This window comes from Aquarana catesbeiana, linkage group LG09, assembly GCF_042186555.1.
Source record: "Aquarana catesbeiana isolate 2022-GZ linkage group LG09, ASM4218655v1, whole genome shotgun sequence".
NCBI classification, from domain to species: Eukaryota; Metazoa; Chordata; class Amphibia; order Anura; family Ranidae; genus Aquarana; species Aquarana catesbeiana.
The window spans coordinates 309,759,654-309,781,602 of record NC_133332.1 but is presented as its reverse complement, the minus strand read 5'-3'; the positions used below and the strand labels follow the sequence as shown (position 1 = coordinate 309,781,602).

At 46.1% G+C, this 21,949-nt stretch overlaps 1 protein-coding gene and 3 non-coding genes across 5 annotated transcripts; all 4 read right to left on the bottom strand.

Annotated features, from left to right (window-relative positions):
* Positions 1-1,002: 1,002 nt before the first annotated feature.
* DKC1 (dyskerin pseudouridine synthase 1) lies at positions 1,003-18,596 on the bottom strand. 2 transcript variants are annotated; one of them, XM_073600630.1, is made up of 17 exons: positions 18,497-18,596; positions 18,350-18,402; positions 14,681-14,767; positions 12,419-12,510; positions 10,762-10,946; positions 9,890-9,954; positions 9,408-9,534; positions 8,433-8,563; positions 8,081-8,224; positions 7,290-7,410; positions 5,533-5,651; positions 4,793-4,896; positions 4,077-4,128; positions 3,240-3,302; positions 2,778-2,828; positions 1,648-1,755; positions 1,003-1,312 (listed from the first exon to the last, which is right to left on the bottom strand). In XM_073600630.1, exons 1-17 carry the CDS (start codon positions 18,552-18,554, stop codon positions 1,262-1,264), a joined length of 1,611 nt encoding a protein of 536 aa, XP_073456731.1. In that variant the 5' UTR covers positions 18,555-18,596; the 3' UTR covers positions 1,003-1,261. The 2 variants fall into 2 exon arrangements, with proteins under 2 accessions (XP_073456731.1, XP_073456732.1); XM_073600631.1 differs by lacking the exons at positions 1,003-1,312; positions 1,648-1,755; positions 2,778-2,828; positions 3,240-3,302; positions 4,077-4,128 and having other exon boundaries at positions 4,789-4,896.
* On the bottom strand, positions 4,996-5,070 carry LOC141109139 (small nucleolar RNA SNORD83). The gene has a single exon (XR_012236150.1). It is a non-coding gene; the product is annotated as a small nucleolar RNA SNORD83 (small nucleolar RNA).
* LOC141109158 (small nucleolar RNA SNORA36 family) lies at positions 8,288-8,406 on the bottom strand. The gene has a single exon (XR_012236166.1). It is a non-coding gene; the product is annotated as a small nucleolar RNA SNORA36 family (small nucleolar RNA).
* On the bottom strand, positions 8,676-8,748 carry LOC141109140 (small nucleolar RNA SNORD83). The gene has a single exon (XR_012236151.1). It is a non-coding gene; the product is annotated as a small nucleolar RNA SNORD83 (small nucleolar RNA).
* Positions 18,597-21,949: the final 3,353 nt, after the last annotated feature.

Here is a 21,949-nt window from a genome sequence, read left to right as displayed (position 1 = left end):
CACATCCAACCTTGAAGTAGATGGGCTACAGCAGCAGAAGACCACACCAGGTGCCACTCCTGTCAGCTAAGAACAGGAAACTGAGGCTACAATTGGCACAGGATCACCAAAATTGGACAATAGAAGATTGGAAAAACGTTGCCTGATCTGAAGAGTCTGGATTTCAGCTGTGACATTTAGATGGTGGGGTCAGAATTTGGCACATGGATCCATCCTGCCTTGCATCACCGGTTCAGGCTGGTGGTGGTGGTGTAATGGTGTGGGGGGGTATTTTCTTGGTACACTTTGGGCCCCTTAGTACCAATTGGGCATTGTATAGATGCCATGGGCCTACCTGAGTATTGTTACTGACCATGTCCATCCCTTTATGACTACAGTGTCCCCATCTTCTGATGGCTCCTTCCAGCAGGATAATGCACCATGTCACAAAGCTCCAATCATCTCACCACTGGACAATGAGGTCCCTGTACTCCAATGTCCTCCACACTCACCACATAGGGCAGTGGTTCTCAACCCTCAGTGCTCAAGTAACCCCCCCCCAACGGGCCATGGTTTGGGAACTTCCCTTAGATAAAATAGCTCTCATCAATACAATGTCATTGATATTGATTTAAAGCAGCTTTGCAAAGGAAAGGAAAACCTGACAACATGGCCCGTTGGGGGTACTTAAGGACCGAGGTTGATGACCACTGCAATGTGGTAGAACAGGAGACTGACATTCATGGATGTGCAGCCAACAAATCTGCAGCAACTGTGTGATGTTATCATGTCACTATGGAGCAAAATCTGAGGAATGTTCCCAACACCTTGTTGTATCTATTCCACCAAGAATGAAGGCAAAAGGGGGTCCAACCCGGGACTAGCAAGGTGTACCTAATAAAGTGGCCGGTGAGTGTAAATTGGCCCGCTCAGGGTTAGGATTTCATCCAGGTGGTGTAGCCGTTTTACTACACACAAGGTTACATAAAATTTTTATAACCCTAAGAAATAACACCAAAAACATTTTAAACTTTAGTCATTTTTACTAAAATATGCAAGAAAAACCATTGCAAGTGGACTTTTATGGTACATGGGTCAAACGTAAGAGAGCTTATTGTAATCCCAATCTTAAATGGAAAAAATAAAAATAAAAAAATATGGGGAGCGATGGGGGGAGGAGACTGTACAATCCTTAAAACAGGACAATGAGTTCTATCAAGGCCTTGGCAGTACAGGACCTGGATATGCCGTCCACCATTGTGAACTCCGTTATAAAGTCCGATCAGTCCTCTTCTCTGTGTTTCTTCTTTTTCTTCTTTGCACTTTTGCTTACCTAATAGAAAAAAAAAAAAAAAAATTATTAGGACCAAAAGATTCCAAAGTTTTAAGAGGTCCCGTCATCTGACCATTCTTGGTGCTGCCCCTCCAGCATAGTAGACCATCCTCTCTGCAGACTCTACCCATGAGGCCACCACCACTGATCCTAGACCAGCAATTGGCAGCTTAGGCCTGAGCACTGGCCCATAGAGGACCTGACCTCCCCCCTATATACCCAAAAGGCCCCCCTGCTTCATTAAGAGCTCAGCAAGCATCCTGGAGCTTTATTTTTTTTACCCCCCCCCCCCCCCCCCCCTTCATTCAAGCACCATAGAACGTCCCAGTAATTACCTTTGCAGAGTCTTCTGACACCACTTGTTCCTCTTCTTGTGATTCTTGGTGCTTTTTCTTCTTTTTCTTTTTCACTACAGTGCTTTCATCACCCTCCTCTGGCTCCTCCTGCGAGATAAAAAAAAAAATAAATGCAATCAGAGTGCTGGAGAACAATGTGGCCCATTTTGGAACATACTGATAACCAAACTGAGACAGTCCGGTTTACTGCAGGCAGCAGAGCCCAGTTCCATGCAAATCAAAACCAATCGTGCTAATACTTTTATCAAGGACACCCAGTGTGTAATTTAAAAAAGTCGTTCTGCAGGCTGAAGGTTTTTTTTTTTTTTACCTTAATGCAGGGGGGAGGCAACTTGGGACCCTCCAGCTGTTGCAGAACTGCAAGTCCCATCATGCCTCTGGGAGCAATTGTAACTGGCAGCCTTGCAATGCCTCATGGGAAATTTAGTTCAATAGCCTGAGGACCCCAGAGGTTGCCTACCCCTGCTTAACACCCTTTGGCGTGCACAAACCCCCCCCCCCCCCCCTACTTAACTGAGCACGATCTAGCAATGTGCATCAGAGCAGCAGCTCTCCCTCCTTTTTGGCTCAGAGAAAGCTGCAGGAGCCATTGGCTCCCACTGCCGTCAATCACAGGTAGTTGGGGGCAGGGGTGCTCTGCTTTAAAGCAAAGTTTGTTTTTTATGCTTAATGTGATTGTAAACCCTCAAACATGTTATGCTTACCTGCTCTGTGCAATGGTTTTGCACAGAGCACCCCTGACCCTTCTCTTCCTGCTGAGTGCTCACTATAGCCAAGCTGCTTATTGGGGGTACTTGTGCGGGATTGGTCCCAAGCCGACTGTCCATAGACACACAGAGCTTCAACTTGAGTGGAACTCCGCTTTATCCACTTGCCTACTGGACACTTTCACCCCGTTCCTGCCCAGGCCATTTCAGCGCTGTCACACTCTGAATGACAACTGCGCAGTCATTCAACACTGTACCCAAAATCTAGCTTTTGGTCGTATTTAATCACCACTGGAGAATGAATAAAACCACTCCTTTTGGCATGGTAGGCAAGTGGTGGAGAGAAATCTGAGCTGCAATTTTCACAGATGTACTTTGCTATAAAAGGTTTCAGATTTTTACCTTGATTGCCACTTCCTCTTCTTCGGCTGGCGCCTCCTCTGCCTGCTTTTTCTGGAAGACACAGGACACGATTCATGGAGTTATAAGGGTGCCATCAATATTCTCACACCCCATTCCCCCAGCTAGGTTTGTACATTAAAGCATCTCATAAAGTTGTTCTACAAGTGCACTGGAGGGAGAAGGAGAAGTTGTGACTTTGCCACAAGCTTATCCCAGGTGAAAGTTATCTTTTCACTGACAGGTGCCCTTTAGTCTGAAAGATGAGCTGTAAGAGGTTGGCCACTATATTGGCTGCGGATTACTTTGAAATTTTGGGTCGCCCGATATTAAAATATGGCCTTAAATTCACAAATATGACAGAGGCAAGCTTTCAAAAATCGTATTACACAGTTCTTCGTTAAAAAAAAAAAAAGAAAAAAAAAAAAAAAAAAAAAAAAACACCCCCACACAAAACACACTTACCTTTTTCTTTTTGGTAGGCTTTGGAGTTGCTGCTTCGCTGTCCGATTCACTTGCATGCTTTCTCTGCAAGAAGCAAAATTTGTGTTTTAGCTATTTTTTTTTTTTTAATAAAAAAAAACTCTTCAGATTGTCTCTACAGTATTTGTTTTATCCCATTAAAGTGACCCAACACAAACCATCCTATAACCAATGATACATATAAAAGAATCTAAAAAAAAGGAAGGCCACCATGCACTGCTCAAAAACTTAGCTCAGCTATGCCAAGAGCATGGATAGAGAAATCTCCACTGCCTGGCACTCTATTCCCAGCAGCCATGCTCCTCAATACCCAAACAGTGGGGATGATTTACTAAAGCTGGGGTATGCAAATCTGTATAGAAACCAATCAGCTTCCTGGTTTTTTATTTGGTCAAAGGTTAATTGAACAAGCTGAAGTCAGAATCTGATTGGCTACTGTGCACAGCTGCACCAGATTTTGCACTCTCCAGTTTTGGTAAATCTACCCCAGTGACTGCATCTGATAAGTAGTCATTAATCGGCTGATAGTTTTCCACTCCGCTTAGTTGGATTTGTAAACACATTTATTCAGCCTTGTGGTGCTTGCAGGGCTGCCCCCAAATCAAAATGACATGGCATTTAAATGTTCTAAAGACTAAACATTATACAACACTCCAGTCAATTATGTGAGCTACAAGCCTGACAGAGGAAGCACACTGCACCCCCCAATAGGCAGCAAGCGAGTTTATTTTGCAGGATGACTCCCCCATAATACCACAAGCAGATGAAAGGGGGATAACTTCCTGCGGGAATCAAGTCTGCGATATCACCGACACTTACCTTAGAAGGCGCAGGAGATTCTGGCGCAGGAGTTTCTGGTTTCGCCCTGGCACTGCAAAAATAAAATTTTATACACATTAGTTTTGGTTTTAAAAAGAAACCAAACCTCTTCAAGTACCAGTCACCCTATTGGGGCTACACTTAACTCAACCCCCCCCAATTACATACTTCTTTTCCTTCAAAGTGCAGTGGCTGCAACAGAAAGGAGGAGGAGAGGATATCCGAGGGCATCAGCTTGCAGGAGACCCACTTTACAACACTGCTGAGCAAATACCCCACGGACCACCCATTACCTGTAATGCACACACCCCACGGACCACCCATTACCTGTAATGCACACACCCCACGGACCACCCATTACCTGTAAATGCACACACCCCACGGACCACCCCCGTTACCTGTAATGCACACACCCCACGGACCACCCATTACCTGTAATGCACATACCCCATAGACCAGTGGTCATCAACCCTGTCCTCAGGGCCCACTAACAGGCCAGGTTTTATGTATTATCTTGGGGAGATGCAGACTAGAACACTGAGCAGCAAATGATATCACCTGTGATGCATTTCAGTTATCTTGCAAACCTGGCCTGTTAGTGGGCCCTGAGGACAGGGTTTATGACCACTGCCATAGACCACCCATTTCCCGTAATGCACACATCCCACGGACCACCCATTTCCTGTAATGAACACTCAATGGACACCACGCATTACCTGTAATCAACATATTCATCCCGCCATTGATTTGGAGTATTTTCATTGGCTTTGCCGTGTTTGTCCAGCAGACCTTTCTGAATCATCATCTTCTTCTGACTTGCCTAGGAATAAAGTTAAATGTTGTTATAGTTTCTTATCCGTGCACTTTGCTTCCTCTATGAATTGCTGCCATCTAACAAAGGCTAGTCCATTTCTACAAGAGCCATCAGTTATAGGGTGATAGATGAAAGTCGTCATTATCAAAGATTCACGGATCTGAATCTACATCATTTGGCTCAAACTGCTCTAGAAAAAAAACAAAAAAAAAAAAAAAAAACAAAACCAACACACCAAAACAAAAACAGCAACTTTATTCCTACTTTTGTATGCCGCAAATGTCAAATTCCACTTGAATATATATAGGGCGGGCACACATTAACCCCTTGGCGCCAGCTCCTCCTGGCCCTTTAGGAGTTTCAGATGCCAGGAGGTGGGGCTTGGTCTCCAATTATGTAACCGCCGTTATGGTCTGTCACAATTGGAAAGTTCCCGATCGCAAGTAAAGATCAGGAGCGGTTAGCCGCCGGTAACTGTGCCAGAACATGCTCTCGGCACAGCTCTGTTTATCTTTAGTTGCAAATATATGCAGCCTCTTGCCGCTAAGGCCCACCCACCTAGAGGCCGCACATATGCAAACGGCTGGTGAGGCGTTAAAATGCACTCTATACACCACCCCTAATTGCAAAACGTTTACTCACCTTAGGACCCAGGCCCCACTTGCGAGGATAAATGTCCCTCTCCATAATGACGCGTTTAATCTTTGCTACAATACCATGGTCACACGTAGAGATCACTGCAGTCGTCATAAGGGCAGTAGCTGTATTCCATTAAAAAGAAAAAAAATTAAAAAAAAAAAAAGTTAGAAAGAAATAAAAGAAAATGACATAAAAGTTGGTCTTCAGCATTGTGATCAGATAGCTCATTTCATCTTTACCACTTCAGGACATCTTGTCCAATCTTACCCGTGTGCACAATATACTGCAAAACGCAGCATATGTGCCAATAGGAAGAAGGGTTCTAAATTCCAAGGAATAAAAGAACAAGTCAAGTATGTCTGCAGGCTCGGAGAATGGATAAACTATGTCATCATTTCACAAGAACACATGCAGTGAGGTTGCAAATATACGCAGTATGGCCAAAAGTTTGTAGACATCCCCTTCTGGTAAAGCTATAGCATACAAAAAGACATCTTAGACAATTGCAGGCTTCCAACTTTGTGGAAAAAAAGTCTAGGGAAGAACCTTTCCTGTTCTAGCACAGCTGTGCACCAAGCCAGCCCCATAAAGACATAGGAGTTTACTAAACTGGAGAGCACAACATCTGGCTACCATGCAAAGCTGCACCAATCAACTTCAGCTTGTTCAATAAAGCTTTGATATAACAAAAAAAAAAAAAAATCTTTGGGATGGCACATTTCCTCCCACCAAAATTTTATTGAATCTTACTAAGTGATTGGTAACTTTTGGTTTATTGATCATCTCCACTAGGTTCGGTTTAGGGGCACCTGGGGTTTCTTCTTCCTCCTTTCTCACCACTTTCTTGGCCATCTCCTGCTACTCTTATGGCTCTCCTCTATTAGGTAGCCACATTTTTCTGGAATTCACTACTGCACCTTAGTATGCCCTCATGCATGCGCTCCTTTGCCACCAAGTTGTGTAAAAATCTTCCTGTTCGATAGTGTCTTAATGTAATTTAGGGAATCTTCACATGATCTATACCAGTGGTTCTCAACCCCATCCTCAAGTACCCACAACAGGCCATGTTTGCAGGTTTTCCTTTATCTTGCACAGGTGCTTTAAAATCAGAGACAATGGCTTGGTATTTTGGACAGCTATTTTATCTAAGAAATGCCCAAAACCTGGCCTGCTTGGGGGTACTTGAGGACAGGGTTGAGAACGGATCTAGATTGTTAGACTTTAGGTTTTACCCTTCGATACACATGTATTTCAGCTCTATACATATGTACAATTCCTCACATTAAATAGCTGTGGTTACCGCTGTGCTACTTATTTTACTTTTTTGTCCATGCTGGTTTGTACCACTTTTTCCTGATTAAATACTTGAACGAGGAAATCTTTGGGATGATGCCAATTGTGAGCCAGGTCTTCTCGTCCAACATCAGAACCTGACCTCACAAATGTTATTTTGGCTGAATGAGCATGAATTTCCATAGACACCCTCCAAAATCTGGTGGAAAGCAATTACACAAGAGTGTGTGTAGGGGGGGGGGGGGGGGACACAACTCCATATTAATGCCTATGGTTTTGGTAAAGGATGTCCAAAAACATTTGGCCATATAATATATATTATAAACCTAGGGGAGATTTACTAAAACTGGTGCAACTGTGCATGGTAGCCAGCTTCTCACTCCAGCTTGTTCAATTAAGCTTTGACTATAAAAACTGCACAGCTACACCAGTTTTACTAAATCTCCTCCCTAGTATAGTCAACTTACCAATGCAGATTGCCTCTCCTTTGGTTGTGACCACCACGATATCCTGATTTATTTCTATGCCATCTTCATATCTCAGAAGTCCAGGCAGCATGATCTTTGCCCCATAGCATATAGCATTAACCTGCATTAAATATAAAACCACCATGAGAAGAAAAAAAAAAAAAAAAAAAAAAAAAAAAAAAGAAGGAGGAAGAGAAGGAGAAAAAAGGGAGGAAGAGAAGGAGAAAAAAAAAGGAGGAAGAGAAGGAGAAAAAAAAAGGAGGAAGAGAAGGAGAAAAAAAAAGGAGGAAGAGGAGGAAGGGGAGGAAGAGAAGGAGAAAGGAGAAGAAAAAAAAAAAAAAAAAAAAAAAAAAAAAAAACACACGGGGGAAGAGAAGAGAGAAGGTGGGGTGGGAACATTTTATTTATTTTTTCTACATTAACAATGTGAATAGTAATATTTTGTTTATTTTTCTCAAGCCCCGGTTCACACAGGGGCGGCACGACTTGCAGGTCGCCTCACCGAGGCGACCTGCACACGACTGCCACGGCGACTTGCAAAACGACTTCTGTATAGAAAAGTCTATGCAAGTCGCCCCCAAAGTAGTACAGGAACCTTTTTGTAAGTCGGAGTGACTTGCGTCGCTCCTATTAGCACGGTTCCATTGTACAGAACGGGAGGCAACTTGTCAGGCGGCTAGGTCGCCTGACAAGTCGCCCCTGTGTGAACCGGCACTAAAGGTTTTGTATTTTGGAAAGAAAACAAAAAAAACAAACACATTTGATGATCCAATAATACAACTACAGCTTACCGCACTGTCTTTCATAACAAGTCTTTTATGGGATACCATCAGCTTTTCCAGTGGAAAGATAACCCTACGAAGGTAGGTTTCATCTTTATTGTTGTCATATTGCCACTGAGCATCCAACACATCATGCATCGTAACAAGGTTATCCTAGATAAAAGATAAAACAAGCTTCAAATCTGATATTGACAACATTAAAAATTGATCAATAAGTTGTGTCAGCTCCAGGCAAGGCCCAAAAATGGCCTAAAGTCCTGTAAGCTTGTTACTGTCCCAAAAGTTAACTAGCAGCCCCAGGGAGAAGCCTGCGGCTGAACTCAACGCTTTTGGGGTAAATAAGGTCAGATGTGGTGGTTACCTTCTCACCCATCACTCCCGAGCGAACTCTGCGCAGTTCCTGCATCTGTCCTCCAACCCCGAGCAGCAAGCCCATGTGGACGCAGAGAGTACGGATGTATGTTCCAGCTTCACAGCTTACCCAGAATATACCTTGGGAGTAGAAGAGAGAAGGAAAAAAAAAAAAAAAAAAAAAAAAAGTTAGAACAAGGTTTTCACCAAATGAGAAAAAAAAAATAAAATAATTTGGATTTCTAGCAATCAAAGCCATCAGTTATTAGGTGATAGATGATAGTCAACATCACAAGTTCATGAAAATCTAAACTCCATCATTTGGCTTAATGTATCAAAGCTTGCTTGAATTTTCAAAGTATAAAAAAAGAGCAAACTGCTTGTCGTTTTCCTTTTGGGATAGAGTAAGGAAGGGTTATAACCCCCTTATCAAATTTTTGCCATCTTGTGTCCCATTGGAGATTGCCTTGAGGAATGCCCTTAATTTGCAGTGATTTTCCTTCACTTCCTGTTTGGCTATGGGAAAGGAAGGGAAACCCCTGCAATTAAGGGAGTACTTTAAGGACCCCCAGGTCACCAGAACTAATGTCCCTATTGGAAGAGATCCTTTATTACTTTTCTGAGGACAACCCAAAATTGAAGAAAAAGAAAGGTACAGTGTTGCATGACCATGCTATTGAAGTGGTTAAAGAGTCCCAGTCACCTTGTCCATTTAGGGCAAAGTGATAAATCTGTACATGGCCAACACTCCCTTGATGCCAAGTATGAGGGCGCATGTGACAATGTTTAAGTCTAGCAACATAAAACTCCACCAGAAGCAAGATGTCACCAATCCTTTTGTTTCCCCGATACCAGCCAACGCTCTGGAATTTAATGCCACCTGTGACAGAAGCAGAAGATCTGCTGGCAGAGTAGAGGGGGCTCTTCCAACAAACTAGCAGTTGCTACAACCAGTACCCCCCACATTAGTTTCCTGAACATTTACCTAGTCGACGCTCCGGATCATATTCCACGAGTTTGCTCTCGTAAATTGTTCTCACACGCAGCTGTCTTTTCACAGCAGCTATTAGCGGAGGTCGCTGAAAGAGGGCGCCGGTGAGAGTCTCCAGAGCCTGGATACAAATGAGGGGAATAAAAAATAAAATGTAAGATCAATGCGATTAAAAAAAAAAACAAAAAGAAAAAAAAAAAAACTTTCCGTTAATACTCATTATACATCTCCAGCATTTATCAGACAGTTAGCCTCTTCTTGACCATAGGCCATATTCTCCTGCTCCTTTGCTCACCATGGTCCCCGTCACACTGCAAAACGCAACGCAACAAGTTCCAGAGTGAAGAGCGCACCCGGGTTCCGGGTTCAGAGAAAGCCATAGACTCAGAGAATGGATAAACTGTGTCATCATGTGTACTGGAGGCTTAAATACAGCCATGAAAATACAGGAAAAAAAACACTGTCAAACTCCTTACCCGTGCAAGCTGCTGCTCGCTCTCCAGAGCATTGTGAAGTCGCACAATACCAACATATTCTTTGCCTAGGAACCAGAAAGGGAGAATTAACCACTTGACCTCTGGAAGATTTAAACACCCTTCATGACCAGGCCATTTTTGTGATACGGCACTGTGTTACTTTGACAATTGTGTGGTCATGCAACACAATACCCAAATAAAATGGTCCCCCCCTCCCCCCCACAAATAGATATCTTTTGATGGCATTTGATCATCTCTGCAGTTTAATAATAATTAATAATAAAAAAAAAAAAAAAAAAAAAACCCCACATTTAGGCCAATATGCATTCTACATGCTTTTGGTAAAAAAAAAAATAAATAAATGGGTGTATATTGATTGTTTTATGCAAACGTTAAAGCGTCTACAAACTATGGGATAAATGTATGGATTTTCTTTTAAATACTAGTAATGGCGACGATCATCAACCTATAGCAGGACTGCGACATTGCGGCGGACAATTGGACACTGACACTTTGTGGGAATCAGTGACACCAATACAGTGATAAGTGCTACAAATATGCACTGTCACTGCACTAATGACACTGGCTGGGAAGGGGTTAAACAAAGGGTTTTAACTGTGCCTAGCCAGTGTTTGTGTACTGTATTGTGCTGCTTTTACTAGAGGTAGAGATGGATTCAAGCGGGTGCCGGAGGACATGAGAGGAGCCGGGACTCGCAGATCGGCTTCTGCTGTGCCAAGAGCCTGCCACTCCCTCCACAGCCAGGCATTTTTAGTTTGGTACCCCCTCTAGATTCTTCCCCCCCCCCCCAGGAGACAAGCACCATATATATAAAAAAACAAAAACAAAAAAAAAAACAAACACCCCCTCACCTGCACTCTGCTGCGATTTGACAAGCCGAGTTGCGCGGTCGATGCAGACAATTAAACAGCCCGTCACCTTCGGGTCCAACGTTCCGCTGTGACCCGTTTTCTCCACGCGTAGAATTCGGCGGATCCACGCCACAACCTCGTGCGATGATGGATTGGCTGGTTTGTCAAGGTTTATAAATCCTGTTCTGAACAGTAAAGGAATCTGAGGTGAATACCAAGTGAAACATTCAAAAAGGAAGACATACCACGGATAAAAGGCCGACTTAAAAAAAAAAAAAAAAAGTCCCAAGAGCCACATGAAGTCCTGGCGAGATCACTTCAGGCTAGCCAAATATGCAGGTACAGCCATGTAAAAATAGGTGCTTATACTGTAATACATGGTCTCACCCTGCTCCACACATGCTCAGTTTCCCTCTATTTTTCGGCATTGTGCTGAAAATGCAGAGCCCGACCTGCTGACGGCCTAAAGATTTACTGCTGCTTAGGGCCTCGGAAAAATGGCCGCTTCCAGCAATAAGAAACAGAGCGATGCTGGAGGCAATTTACAGCACACGCCAATTTTGGTAGCATAGTTCTTAATGTGGGATGTATGTTCCTTGCTAAAGAACATTTACCAAGTTATGGGTAAAGTTCCACTTTAAGACTATGGTGTTCTGTTCACATTTCTTGGTTGTAATATTATATGTAACTGTTGCCTTGGGGGGGCAGGGCACCCAACTATACCTGAAAATCAGCCATCAAAAGTCCCTGACCTTATATGCCTGAAAGACCTGGCCATTCTGTTTTACAGTTCCAGGATTTGCCATCTTTATTTGAACATCTTAAACGATTAAAGATGGCCGCCTACAGTGGAACCCCCCCTCCCAATATATTCTTCAAAAGCAGGCTCTTCCGTATTTTATATGATATGGGATCACAGCTTTGAACCTGCACGATATCTCTGCTTCATGCTGCATCGTTTTATGCAATTACACAAACATGTGTAGACCTGTTATGTTCTGTAAAAAGCATTAACCACTTCAATACCGGGCATTTTCACCCCCTTCCTGTCCAGGCCATTTTTTCAGCGCTGTCCCAATTTGAATGACAAATGCAAGGTCATGCGACACTGTACCCAAATTAAATTTTTATCATCCCCCCCCCCCTACAAATAGAGCTTTCTTTTGGTGGTATTTGATCACCTCTGCGTTTTTTTATTTTTGAGACGCAGCGGGTGCCATTTTCTCCCACCACTGTCAAAATGAGGAGGGGGGGGGCCGGGCCAAGATGCAGCTTGGCATCTGAATTGACAGAGCTGTGGCTGGAATGCCCCATAGCAAACAGCTTGGCAGGAAGGAGGGATCCAGGAGCGCCGGTGGGGGACCTGAGTAGAGGAGGATCTGGGCTGCTCGTGCAAAACCATTACACAGAGAATAATATTATTATTAATAATAAATATATATCTCTCTATCTCAGACTTTAGTATCACTTTAAAAGCTATTACAACGGCATCGCTGTCAGATTGATTTACAGCAGCATAATAAATTAATGCTCCAACATGCCTGTCACAGGTACCCTATGACCCCCCCCCTGGTGCATTTTCTACTTTTAACACATCCAAAACACCCTACCCCCATGTAAATCCCTCACAAGACAACTCACATACCTCAACACTTACTTAATATACTCAGCAATGTCTCTTTTCAGGGGGTTGGAGCCGGATGGAATAGGAGTGTAGTGCGTCGTCCGAACATTCAGTTTATCGAAATTCTAAAAAATGAAAAAGATATGATGGAGGAGTTATTAACCCGGAGAGACCACAAACATTCTACTATGCTAGAAGGGTAGAACATGGTCATAGAGGGATCCATTAAAAGACAGACAATGAAGAGAGCAGATCACAATCCTGGCTTTTGTCTGACTCAAGACCTACTTAGTTTGAAAAAAAAAAAAAAAAAAAGTGTAAATGACAGCCCACTGTTTGAATATGTAGAAGACTAAATCATAAACTAGAAAATTTTAGCATACAAGAGAAAGTTTCACTTTTGGGTGGAATGACTCTTTAAAGTGGTTGTAAACCCCCCCTTTAAACATTGTACCCATCAATGAGCCTGGAATAAGGCTTACCTATTAGGTACTGTGAATATCTCCTAAACTTGCTCCGTTTAGGAGATATTTATCTTGTAGTGCGCCGATTGCATCGGCACATGCGCTGTGAAGGATCGGGCCTCCGGGCGAGCGAGTGCCATGACTGGCAGCTCCTGTGTATGCAATGCATACTAGCCCATTATGCTTTCACTTTGCAGGGAACAAAAACAGGAAGTAAAACCCATCAGGGTTTACTTTCTCTTTAACCCCTTCCCAACCAGCCACCGCAGTTGTACTGCTGCAGGTTGGCTCCCCTGGGCAAACCGACATAACTAAGTCGGTTCGCCTTCTGACCACTAGGGGACGCTTGCCCACCGCCGGAGCCGTTGCACATGCGACCGCCGGGCACCCGCGATCGCTCCACACAGACAGAACGGAGATCTGACAACGTAAACAGACAGATCTCCGTGCTGTCAGGGGTGAGGAGAGCGATCTGTTCATACCAAGTATGAACAACGATCGGTCACCTCACCCAGTCTCCTTGCCCCCCCCCCCAGTTAGAATCAGTCACTAGGGAACAGTTAACCCCCTTGATCACCCCCCGTTAACCCCTTCCCTGCCAGTGACATTTACACAGTAATCAGAGCATTTTTTATAGAACTGATCGCTGTATAAATGCCAATGGTCCCAAAAAGGAGTCAAAAGTGTCCGATCTGGCCATCATAATGTCGCAGCCAAAAAAAAAAATTAAAAAAATAAAAATTTATCACTGACCACCACCACTAGTAAATAATAATAAAACCCCATTTTGTAGATGCTATAACTTTTCTGCGAACCAATATATGCTTATTGCAATTTTTATGGCCAAAAATATGAGGAAATATCGGCCTAAACTGAGGAAAAAATATGTTTATAGCGCAAAAAAAAAAAAAAAAACAACACACACATCAGAGGAGATCAAATACCAAAATACCAATGCCGCACAACTGTCAGTTAAAGCAACGCAGTGCCGTATTGCAAAAAAAAAAAAAAAAAAAAAAAAAATGGCCCGGTCATTGAGCAGCCAAATCTGCCGGGGCTGAAGTGGTTAAGCACTTTCAAACGACATTGGTCAAGGTTAATAGCAATATCAAATGAAGCAATGAGAATTTTCATACAAAAGTTTGTATGAAAGACTACTAGTGTACAGCCAACTTACATCAGAAAAGATAGTTTTCCACCAGCCCCGTCCTCCCCCCTCCCCCACATCAGTAATAGAGCTTGCACCATGTGCTGGAGGAACGAATGTCTGCTTGTCGGCAAACTTATTTGTTTTTTTTGTAGATCACCTAGTCATGTGATAACGTTTTGCAATAAAGAGCGATTTTATGTGCATTTAAAGAACCTCGTTTTACATTCTCATCGTTGCCTTATAGCCACCAGATAAGACACAAAGGGGTTGATTTACTAAAAGGTAGACTATACAAGACACTGCGCTTTGCAAAGCGAGGTTGCTCCAGAGCCTAGTAAATGAGGTAAAAGTTTCAGTTTGCAAAGAATACCCAATCACGTGCAAGGAATTTTTTATTTTCAAACATTTTTGCTTGAACGTGATAGGATGATGAAATTGAGAGCTTCCAATCATGTACAAAAGCTCTGGAGCAACTGCATTTTGCAGCGTGGACAGTCTATTTGACTTTAGTAAATCAACCCCTAATTCTCCAATCACCTCCTGGTAAAAAAATAAATAAAAAAAAAATTGTCAAACCTGGTTTATTTCTGCGAGGAAAGACAGTTCAAGACCCCAGTTAGAGGCCATTAAAAAAATAAAAATAAAGATTAAGTCACGATTTCAGACAGACCTTATACAGACCTTGAGTAAGAGTGGCCACTGAGAGGTGTCCAGCTGGGCTATTTTGGACTCTGGTTTAATTAAAAAGCTTTCTTCATGCTGTATATCCTGAAAAGAGGTTAAGCAAGTTAAAATATTAGGAGGAAAAAAAAAAAAAACCCCACACACACACACACATTATATTATAACCCAATTTTTTGGTAAAATATAACAGCTGGTACAATAGAAACCCAACATGTCACGCTTTAAAATTGCGCACGCCCGTGGCATGGTAAGTTTAGGGGTTAAAAAGGGCTGATAAGCTAAGGGTTAAATAACTTAAAATAAAAACTGCTGCTTGTTGGGTTTTGCTTTAATGGATATATGCAAATTGCAGAGAAGAGCATTCCTTTGATCTGTTGATGAATGAAAACAAATAGGTTTATAGGTTGGACTTGGGTTTTTTTTAACCTCACCTACTATATAAATACAAAACTAATAAGGATACTTTGCATCTCTCATTTGAATGATGTTTATAAACATTGCTAGTCTGACACCAAGAGCTGTTACTGCAGCTGCTTTTACACAGTCAAATCCCAGCTGTCATTTTGACAGCAGGGAATTGTTGACACGTGCAAGAGGAGGAGCAGAAGCACGTTGATAAATACATTTCGGGTGTTTGGTAGCACACTCAGCATCCTGTACCATGCCCCTATCCCTGATGTTCCACTCCTCCCATCTGCCCGCTATCCTGACCCCCCCCCCCCCCCCCAATTGGCACACTACCCTGCCCCTATCCCTGATGTTCCGCTCCATGCCCCTTCTCCCATCTGCCCACCACCCCACATTTCAGCCCTCCCATCTGCCCACTACCCTGAACAGTGCCCCCATCTCTGACGTTCTGCTCCCTGCCGCCCCCCCCCCTATTAAGACAAAAACTATTTCATAGCTCAACTCACCAACCAGTCTGCTGACCAACCAAACTAACCTGTCTAACCGTCTGTTAAAAGCAGGAGTTTAGTTAGCACACATTTGCAAACGCATGTGAAAGCTGCAAGACCTCGTCACGGCACCCTGTGTTGCTTGCAGTCCTAACACTACAAATTTATAAGTGTCTCCACAGTGGAAGCACATGCATGGAATGGATAGATGTGGGGCAGGTGTACCAAGAGGCAGCCCAGGCCCCCCCCTCCTCCTCCTCTTACCTGACACCAGCCCCCCATTGGCGCACTACTCTGCACCGTGGCCCTCCTCTCAGCCCTCTATCCTGCACCATGGCCCTTGCCAGCAACCCACCTACAAACAGCCCTCTATCCTGCCATCAGTGCACTACTCTGCACCATGGCCCTTCTCCTGTCTGCCCATTCCCCTACAATGCACCCCTCCCCTCAGCCCACTATCCTGCGCCCCCCCCCCCCCCAATCGGTACACTAGCCTGCACCGTTGCCCTTCTCTCATCTACCCACTCCTACATTGCGCAGCTCCTCACATTCGCCCCTTTATCCTGCTCTTCCATTGGTGCACTACACCATGGCCCTTATCCCGCTCCCCTACACAGTGCCCCTCCTCCCCATCCACCCTCTATCCTGCCCCCCTTCTCCCGTCTGCAATATGGATCGCATTTCAAAAAAAGGGTAGCTGTGGAGAGGTTTACAGGTGTTCAGGAGGCGATATGACCGCCTCCTACACACTTGTTTTGTCCCTTTTATTTTGTGTACAACAGTGTCCTTTGTGTGAACACCACAACTAAAGAGTTTGTCTCACGCTTGCGGCACCGTCTTATTGACTTGAACGGGCGAGTCTGACAAGCCACACCACTCCGTCATGCACCACATGCAGTCTATAGCATAGAGCAGAGGTCTCAAACTGGTGGCCCTCCAGCTGTTGCAAAACTACAAGTCCCATGAGGCATTGCAAATCTGACAGTCACAAGCATGACGGGACTTGTAGTTTTGCAACAGCTGGAGGTCCGCTAGTTTGAGACCCCTGGCATAGAGCTACGACTAAGCATCATGTGTGAAACGCGTCAGCGGCTGTGCAGTTAGTCTGTATTGCCCTGTGATATCCATTTTTTTTTGGAGTGCGGCTATCCAGCGTTCTATTTCTTCCATTATCTCTGTTGCAAACAAAGCCGGCACCCTCCGCCCGATTGCGGAGACAGCCGTTCTTAGGGGAGGTGATTACTTTGGAGCGGTGCGCTCCCACATACCGTCTATAGTTATGCGGCCGACATACAAAGCATTGTAGGTGCGGCATGTGTCGTTTCTCTCTCCCCCCCCCTCCCCCAATATGTCAGGCTTTAGGACGGTTCGTTAAAAACAAACTGCACACTCCCCCCCCCCCCCCTTTATGGATAAGGCTTCAGAAACCTTGGGGGGGGGGTTTGGGGTGATTAACAAAAACATTCTTCATTCTAATGAATCCAAACAGTCGGATTGCAAAAAAAAAAAGCCTGCCTGTGTCTCCCTATGGAAGTTTTACTGCCCCCTCCACAAGCTGTGCCCTCTGAGCGGTGATCCACATTCAGATAACTCTTCAGAGCATTCGGCGAGGAGTTCTCTTGCTTTAAACACCCTCGATCCCTGCACCAATGTGCCACAAGCACCGCTGCGGGGCGCTTTCCATACGGCCCCATTCCCGCCAATGGGTTCGTGTTTTCGCCAGGCGTATAATTATCACAGGCGCTGCACAAGTACACCCCCCGTCGGCTAAAGGGGGGGGGGGGGGGGCGCGCAAAGCACCAACCATGGGGTTTTATACTGGGAGGAATGACAGAATGGAACGCCCATAGACTTTTAACAGGGAAATGGAATGCCCATAGAGAAGAATGAAAACAAAATATTTCAATTCTGTCGTGCCATAGACAACAAAATTAATCCCGCCTAATCGCAATATTAAACATCACCGCTGATATTTAACACTTCCCGCCCGGCAGGAAGGTGTCATTCTGTCACTAATTGAAATATGTTGTTTCCATTATTCTCTATGGGCATTCCTTTCTGTCATTACTTTTAGTACGTCCCATTTTTAGTGCCCCCCCCCCCCCCCCCCAAAACCACAAGCGTGGACAAGTCCCGAGTGCTGACTGCCACTCCTCTGAAAAGTGATCCACACCCAGATGGGCTATTTAGGCGTTTGAAACTTGATAGGGGGTGAAGAGGCAACTTGACTTACCCCTTTTAAATGCCACAATGGCTTATGGAAGTCCCCCCCAAGACCTACATGCATTGTGCCTCCCCCCCCCAGGTGGCCAAGACCTGCTGGGCTCATTCACACGTACAGAGCTCTCTGAAGAGCGACCTGTGTTAAATATTGCTCTTCAGGGGAGCATTTGCCGTATCTCAATGACATCTTTAACCCTCCTGATTCCCCCCCCCACCTTACCGCACTCCAACCTCATGCACTGCACATGGTTGTTAAGCGGGCGCTATGCCCACCGAAAGCAACAGGGGGCAGAGTTCCAGCTGCAGCGAGCCATGTGTGCGCCCCAGACTGCAACCAGGGGTAGAAGTGTGGCCCAATCTCAGAGATTTACCCCCCACAAAAAAAAATAAAATCAAGATTGCAGAATATAAAATGATTTTTGATCTGAAAAAAGTTCTGATCCACAATCCCCTCCCCCATTATATACACCTAATGCTGCACAATAGTATCCACACATACAAGTCCCCCTCCCCATCATATACAGACACAAGGGGGGCCCCTTCTTACAGCGATCTCCCCGGCGGTTTGGCTCCTCCGCTTCTTGGACTTCTTCTTGGATCCTGCGGAAGAACACAGAGAACAAGTCAGAGGTGAGGCGGCTCACAACCCTCTACCTAGAGAGACCCGGAGGAGACCCGCGGCCCGCACACCCACCTTCTCCCTCCGCCATCTTCCCTCCACGCGGTACAAGAGACTGAGCACACACGAGCATGGACCGGATATAGCACGTGGGAGGACTCCCCGCGCGGCTCCGCCCCCTTCCGGCCGGGTCAGGTTTCGGCTCTCTTAGGCGCCATCTTGGAGGCGGGATGGTCTCTGAATGGCTGTGATAGAGAGAGGGGGGCGGGGACTGAGGGTGTGACTGTCACCTCATGGCTGAGGAGTGAAGGAATGTGTGTTCAGTGATGGGGGACACGTAGCTGAACTCTGTTCACCATTCTGCACTCTATAGAAGAGGTTTATTGTACCAAATATTTCCTTTGAATCTGCTGCTAAGTTTCTCCCCCAGAGATCCTGACAGTCACTGCACTTCCTGTTTCAGGGTGACAACCCTAAGCTACGGCTCAGCAAGTGTTGTCACCCACTGCGTGTGTGCATCTGTCACCTTATCTACTACCAGTTCATGCTCCATAGCCGCTACAACCCCATACATGCCGCAACTCCCCCGTACGCGCCGCTACAACCTCACACGTGCCGCTACTCCTCCCGTACTCGCCGCTACAACCCCCGTACACACCGCTACTCCCCTGTACGCGCCACTGCAACCCCATACATGTAGCTACTCCCCCATACACACCGCTACTCCCCATACGCTGTTACAACCCCGTACGCAGCGCTGCAACCCTATACACATCGCTAGTCCCCCATACGTGCCGCTGCAACCCCATACATGTAGCTAATCCCCAATACACGCCACTACACTTCATATACACACCGCTACTCCCTGTACATCACTACACTCCATACGCCCCTACTCCCGATACCTCGTTACACCCCATACGCCGCCACATTTCATACATCGCTACAGTCCATAACCCCTACTCCCCCTATGTTCCTACACTCCATACACCCCTACTCCCCATATGCCGCTACACTCCATACGCCCCTACTCCCCATACGTCGCTACACTCCATACGTCGCTACACTCCATACGCCCCTACTCCCCATACGTCGCTACACTCCATACGCCCCTACTCCCCATACGTCGCTACACTCCATACGCCCCTACTCCCCATACGTCGCTACACTCCATACGCCCCTACTCCCCATACGTCGCTACACTCCATACGCCCCTACTCCCCATACGTCGCTACACTCCATACGTCGCTACACTCCATACGCCCCTACTCCCCATACGTCGCTACACTCCATACGCCCCTACTCCCCATACGTCGCTACACTCCATACGCCCCTACTCCCCATACGTCGCTACACTCCATACGCCCCCACTCCCCATACGTCGCTACACTCCATACGCCCCTACTCCACATACGTCGCTACACTCCATACGCCCCTACTCCCCATACGTCACTACAATCCATACGCCGCTACACTCCACACACCCCTACTCCCCATATGTTGCTACATCCCTACTCCTCAAATGCAGCTACACTCCATACACCCCTACTCCCCATACGTCACTACACTCCATACACCCCTACTCCCTATACGTCACTACACTCCATACGCCCCTACTCCCCATACGTCGCTACACTCCATATGCCCAAACTCCTTATACATTGCTACACTCCACACACCCCTACTCCCCATACGTCACTACACTCCATACGCCCCTACTCCCCATTCGTCGCTACACTCCATACGCCCCTTCTCCCCATACGTCACTACACTCCATACGCCGCTATACTCCACACACCCCTACTCCCCATACGTTGCTACATCCCTACTCCTCAAACGCAGCTACACTCCATACACCCCTACTCCCTATACGTCACTACACTCCATGCGCTCCTACTCCCCATATTTTGCTACACTGCTACACTCCATACACCCCTACTCCCCATACGTCACTACACTCCATACGCCCCTACTCCCCATACGTCACTACACTCCATACGCCCCTACTCCCCCATACGTGACTACACTCCACACACCCCTACTCCCCCATACGTCGCTACACTCCACACACCCCTACTCCCCATACGTCGCTACACTCCATACACCCCTACTCCCCATATGTTGCTACACTCCATACACCCCTACTCCCCATACGTCACTACACTCCACACGCCCCTACTCCCCCATACGTGACTACACTCCACACACCCCTACTCCCCATACGTCGCTACACTCCACACACCCCTACTCCCCATACGTCGCTACACTCCACACACCCCTACTCCCCATACGTCGCTACACTCCACACACCCCTACTCCCCATATGTTGCTACACTCCATACACCCCTACTCCCCATACGTCACTTCACCCCATGCGCTCCTACTCCCCATACGTTGCTACACTCTATATGCTGCTACACTCCATACACCCCTACTCCCCATAAGTCGCTACACTCCATACTCCCCTACTCCCGATACGTCGCTACACTCCATACGCCCCTACTCCCCATATGTCGCTACACTCCACACACCCCTACTCCCCATACGTCGCTACACTCCACACACCCCTACTCCCCATAAGTCGCTACACTCCATACTCCCCTACTCCCGATACGTCGCTACACTCCATACGCCCCTACTCCCCATATGTCGCTATACTCCACACGCCTCTACTCCCCATACGTCGCTACACTCCACACGCCCCTACTCCCCATACACCCCTACTCCCCATACGTCACTGCTCCCCATATGCCGCTACACTCCATACGCCCCCACTCCCCATACGTCACTACACACCATACGCCACTGCTCCCCATATGCCACTACTCCCCATATGCCGCTATACTCCATACGCCCCTACTCCCCATACGTCGCTACACTCCACACACCCCTACTCCCCATACGTCGCTACACTCCACACGCTCCTACTCCCCATACGTCGCTACACTCCACACGCCCCTACTCCCCATACGTCGCTACACCCCCAGTACACTGCTACACTCCATATGGTGTTGCTCCCAATACACCGCTACTCCATATACGCCCCTGTGTAGCCAAAGCCGTCCCCTCTACCTAGTGTTATTCCACTCCACCACCTCCCCTCTCCGTGGTGCTGCACATCTCCTTCCCCCACCCTCCTTATTGCAGCACTCTTCTCTTCCCTCTCTGTCATGGCACTCCTCTCCCCTCTCCATAGTGTCCCTGCTGTCTTCCATCTCCCCCTCTCTGTGGTGTCCCTCCTCTCCTTCACCTCCTCCATAGTACCCTGCTCTCCTCTGCCTCCCCTCTACGAAGTGTCACTGCTCTTCTCCATCTCCCTTCCCCAGGCACTGTATGTAGTGCAAGGGCCTGCCCCATTGCATACAAACTGAAAATGTTTAGGTTTGACCCCATATTATATGGTTTTGGTAAATCTAAAGGAAAATGGTACAAGAGAAACGTATGGTCAGATTTAGACTGGGGTTGCTTATATCTTTATCTCTTCTATAGTAGCCTTTAAACCCAATTTAGGCAGATGACCTCCTGCTG

What these genes read in the sequence shown, in the direction of transcription:
- DKC1 (XM_073600630.1), bottom strand. Translation starts at nt 18,554, where the DNA reads ATGCTCGTGTGTGCTCAGTCTCTTGTACCGCGTGGAGGGAAGATGGCG. An exon ending in AGTGGCCACTCTTACTCAAG is followed by an intron (nt 12,511 to 14,680) that starts GTCTGTATAAGG and finishes TTCATTTTTTAG; the next exon opens with AATTTCGATAAACTGAATGT. An exon ending in CGGGAGTGATGGGTGAGAAG is followed by an intron (nt 8,225 to 8,432) that starts GTAACCACCACA and finishes TCTTTTATCTAG; the next exon opens with GATAACCTTGTTACGATGCA.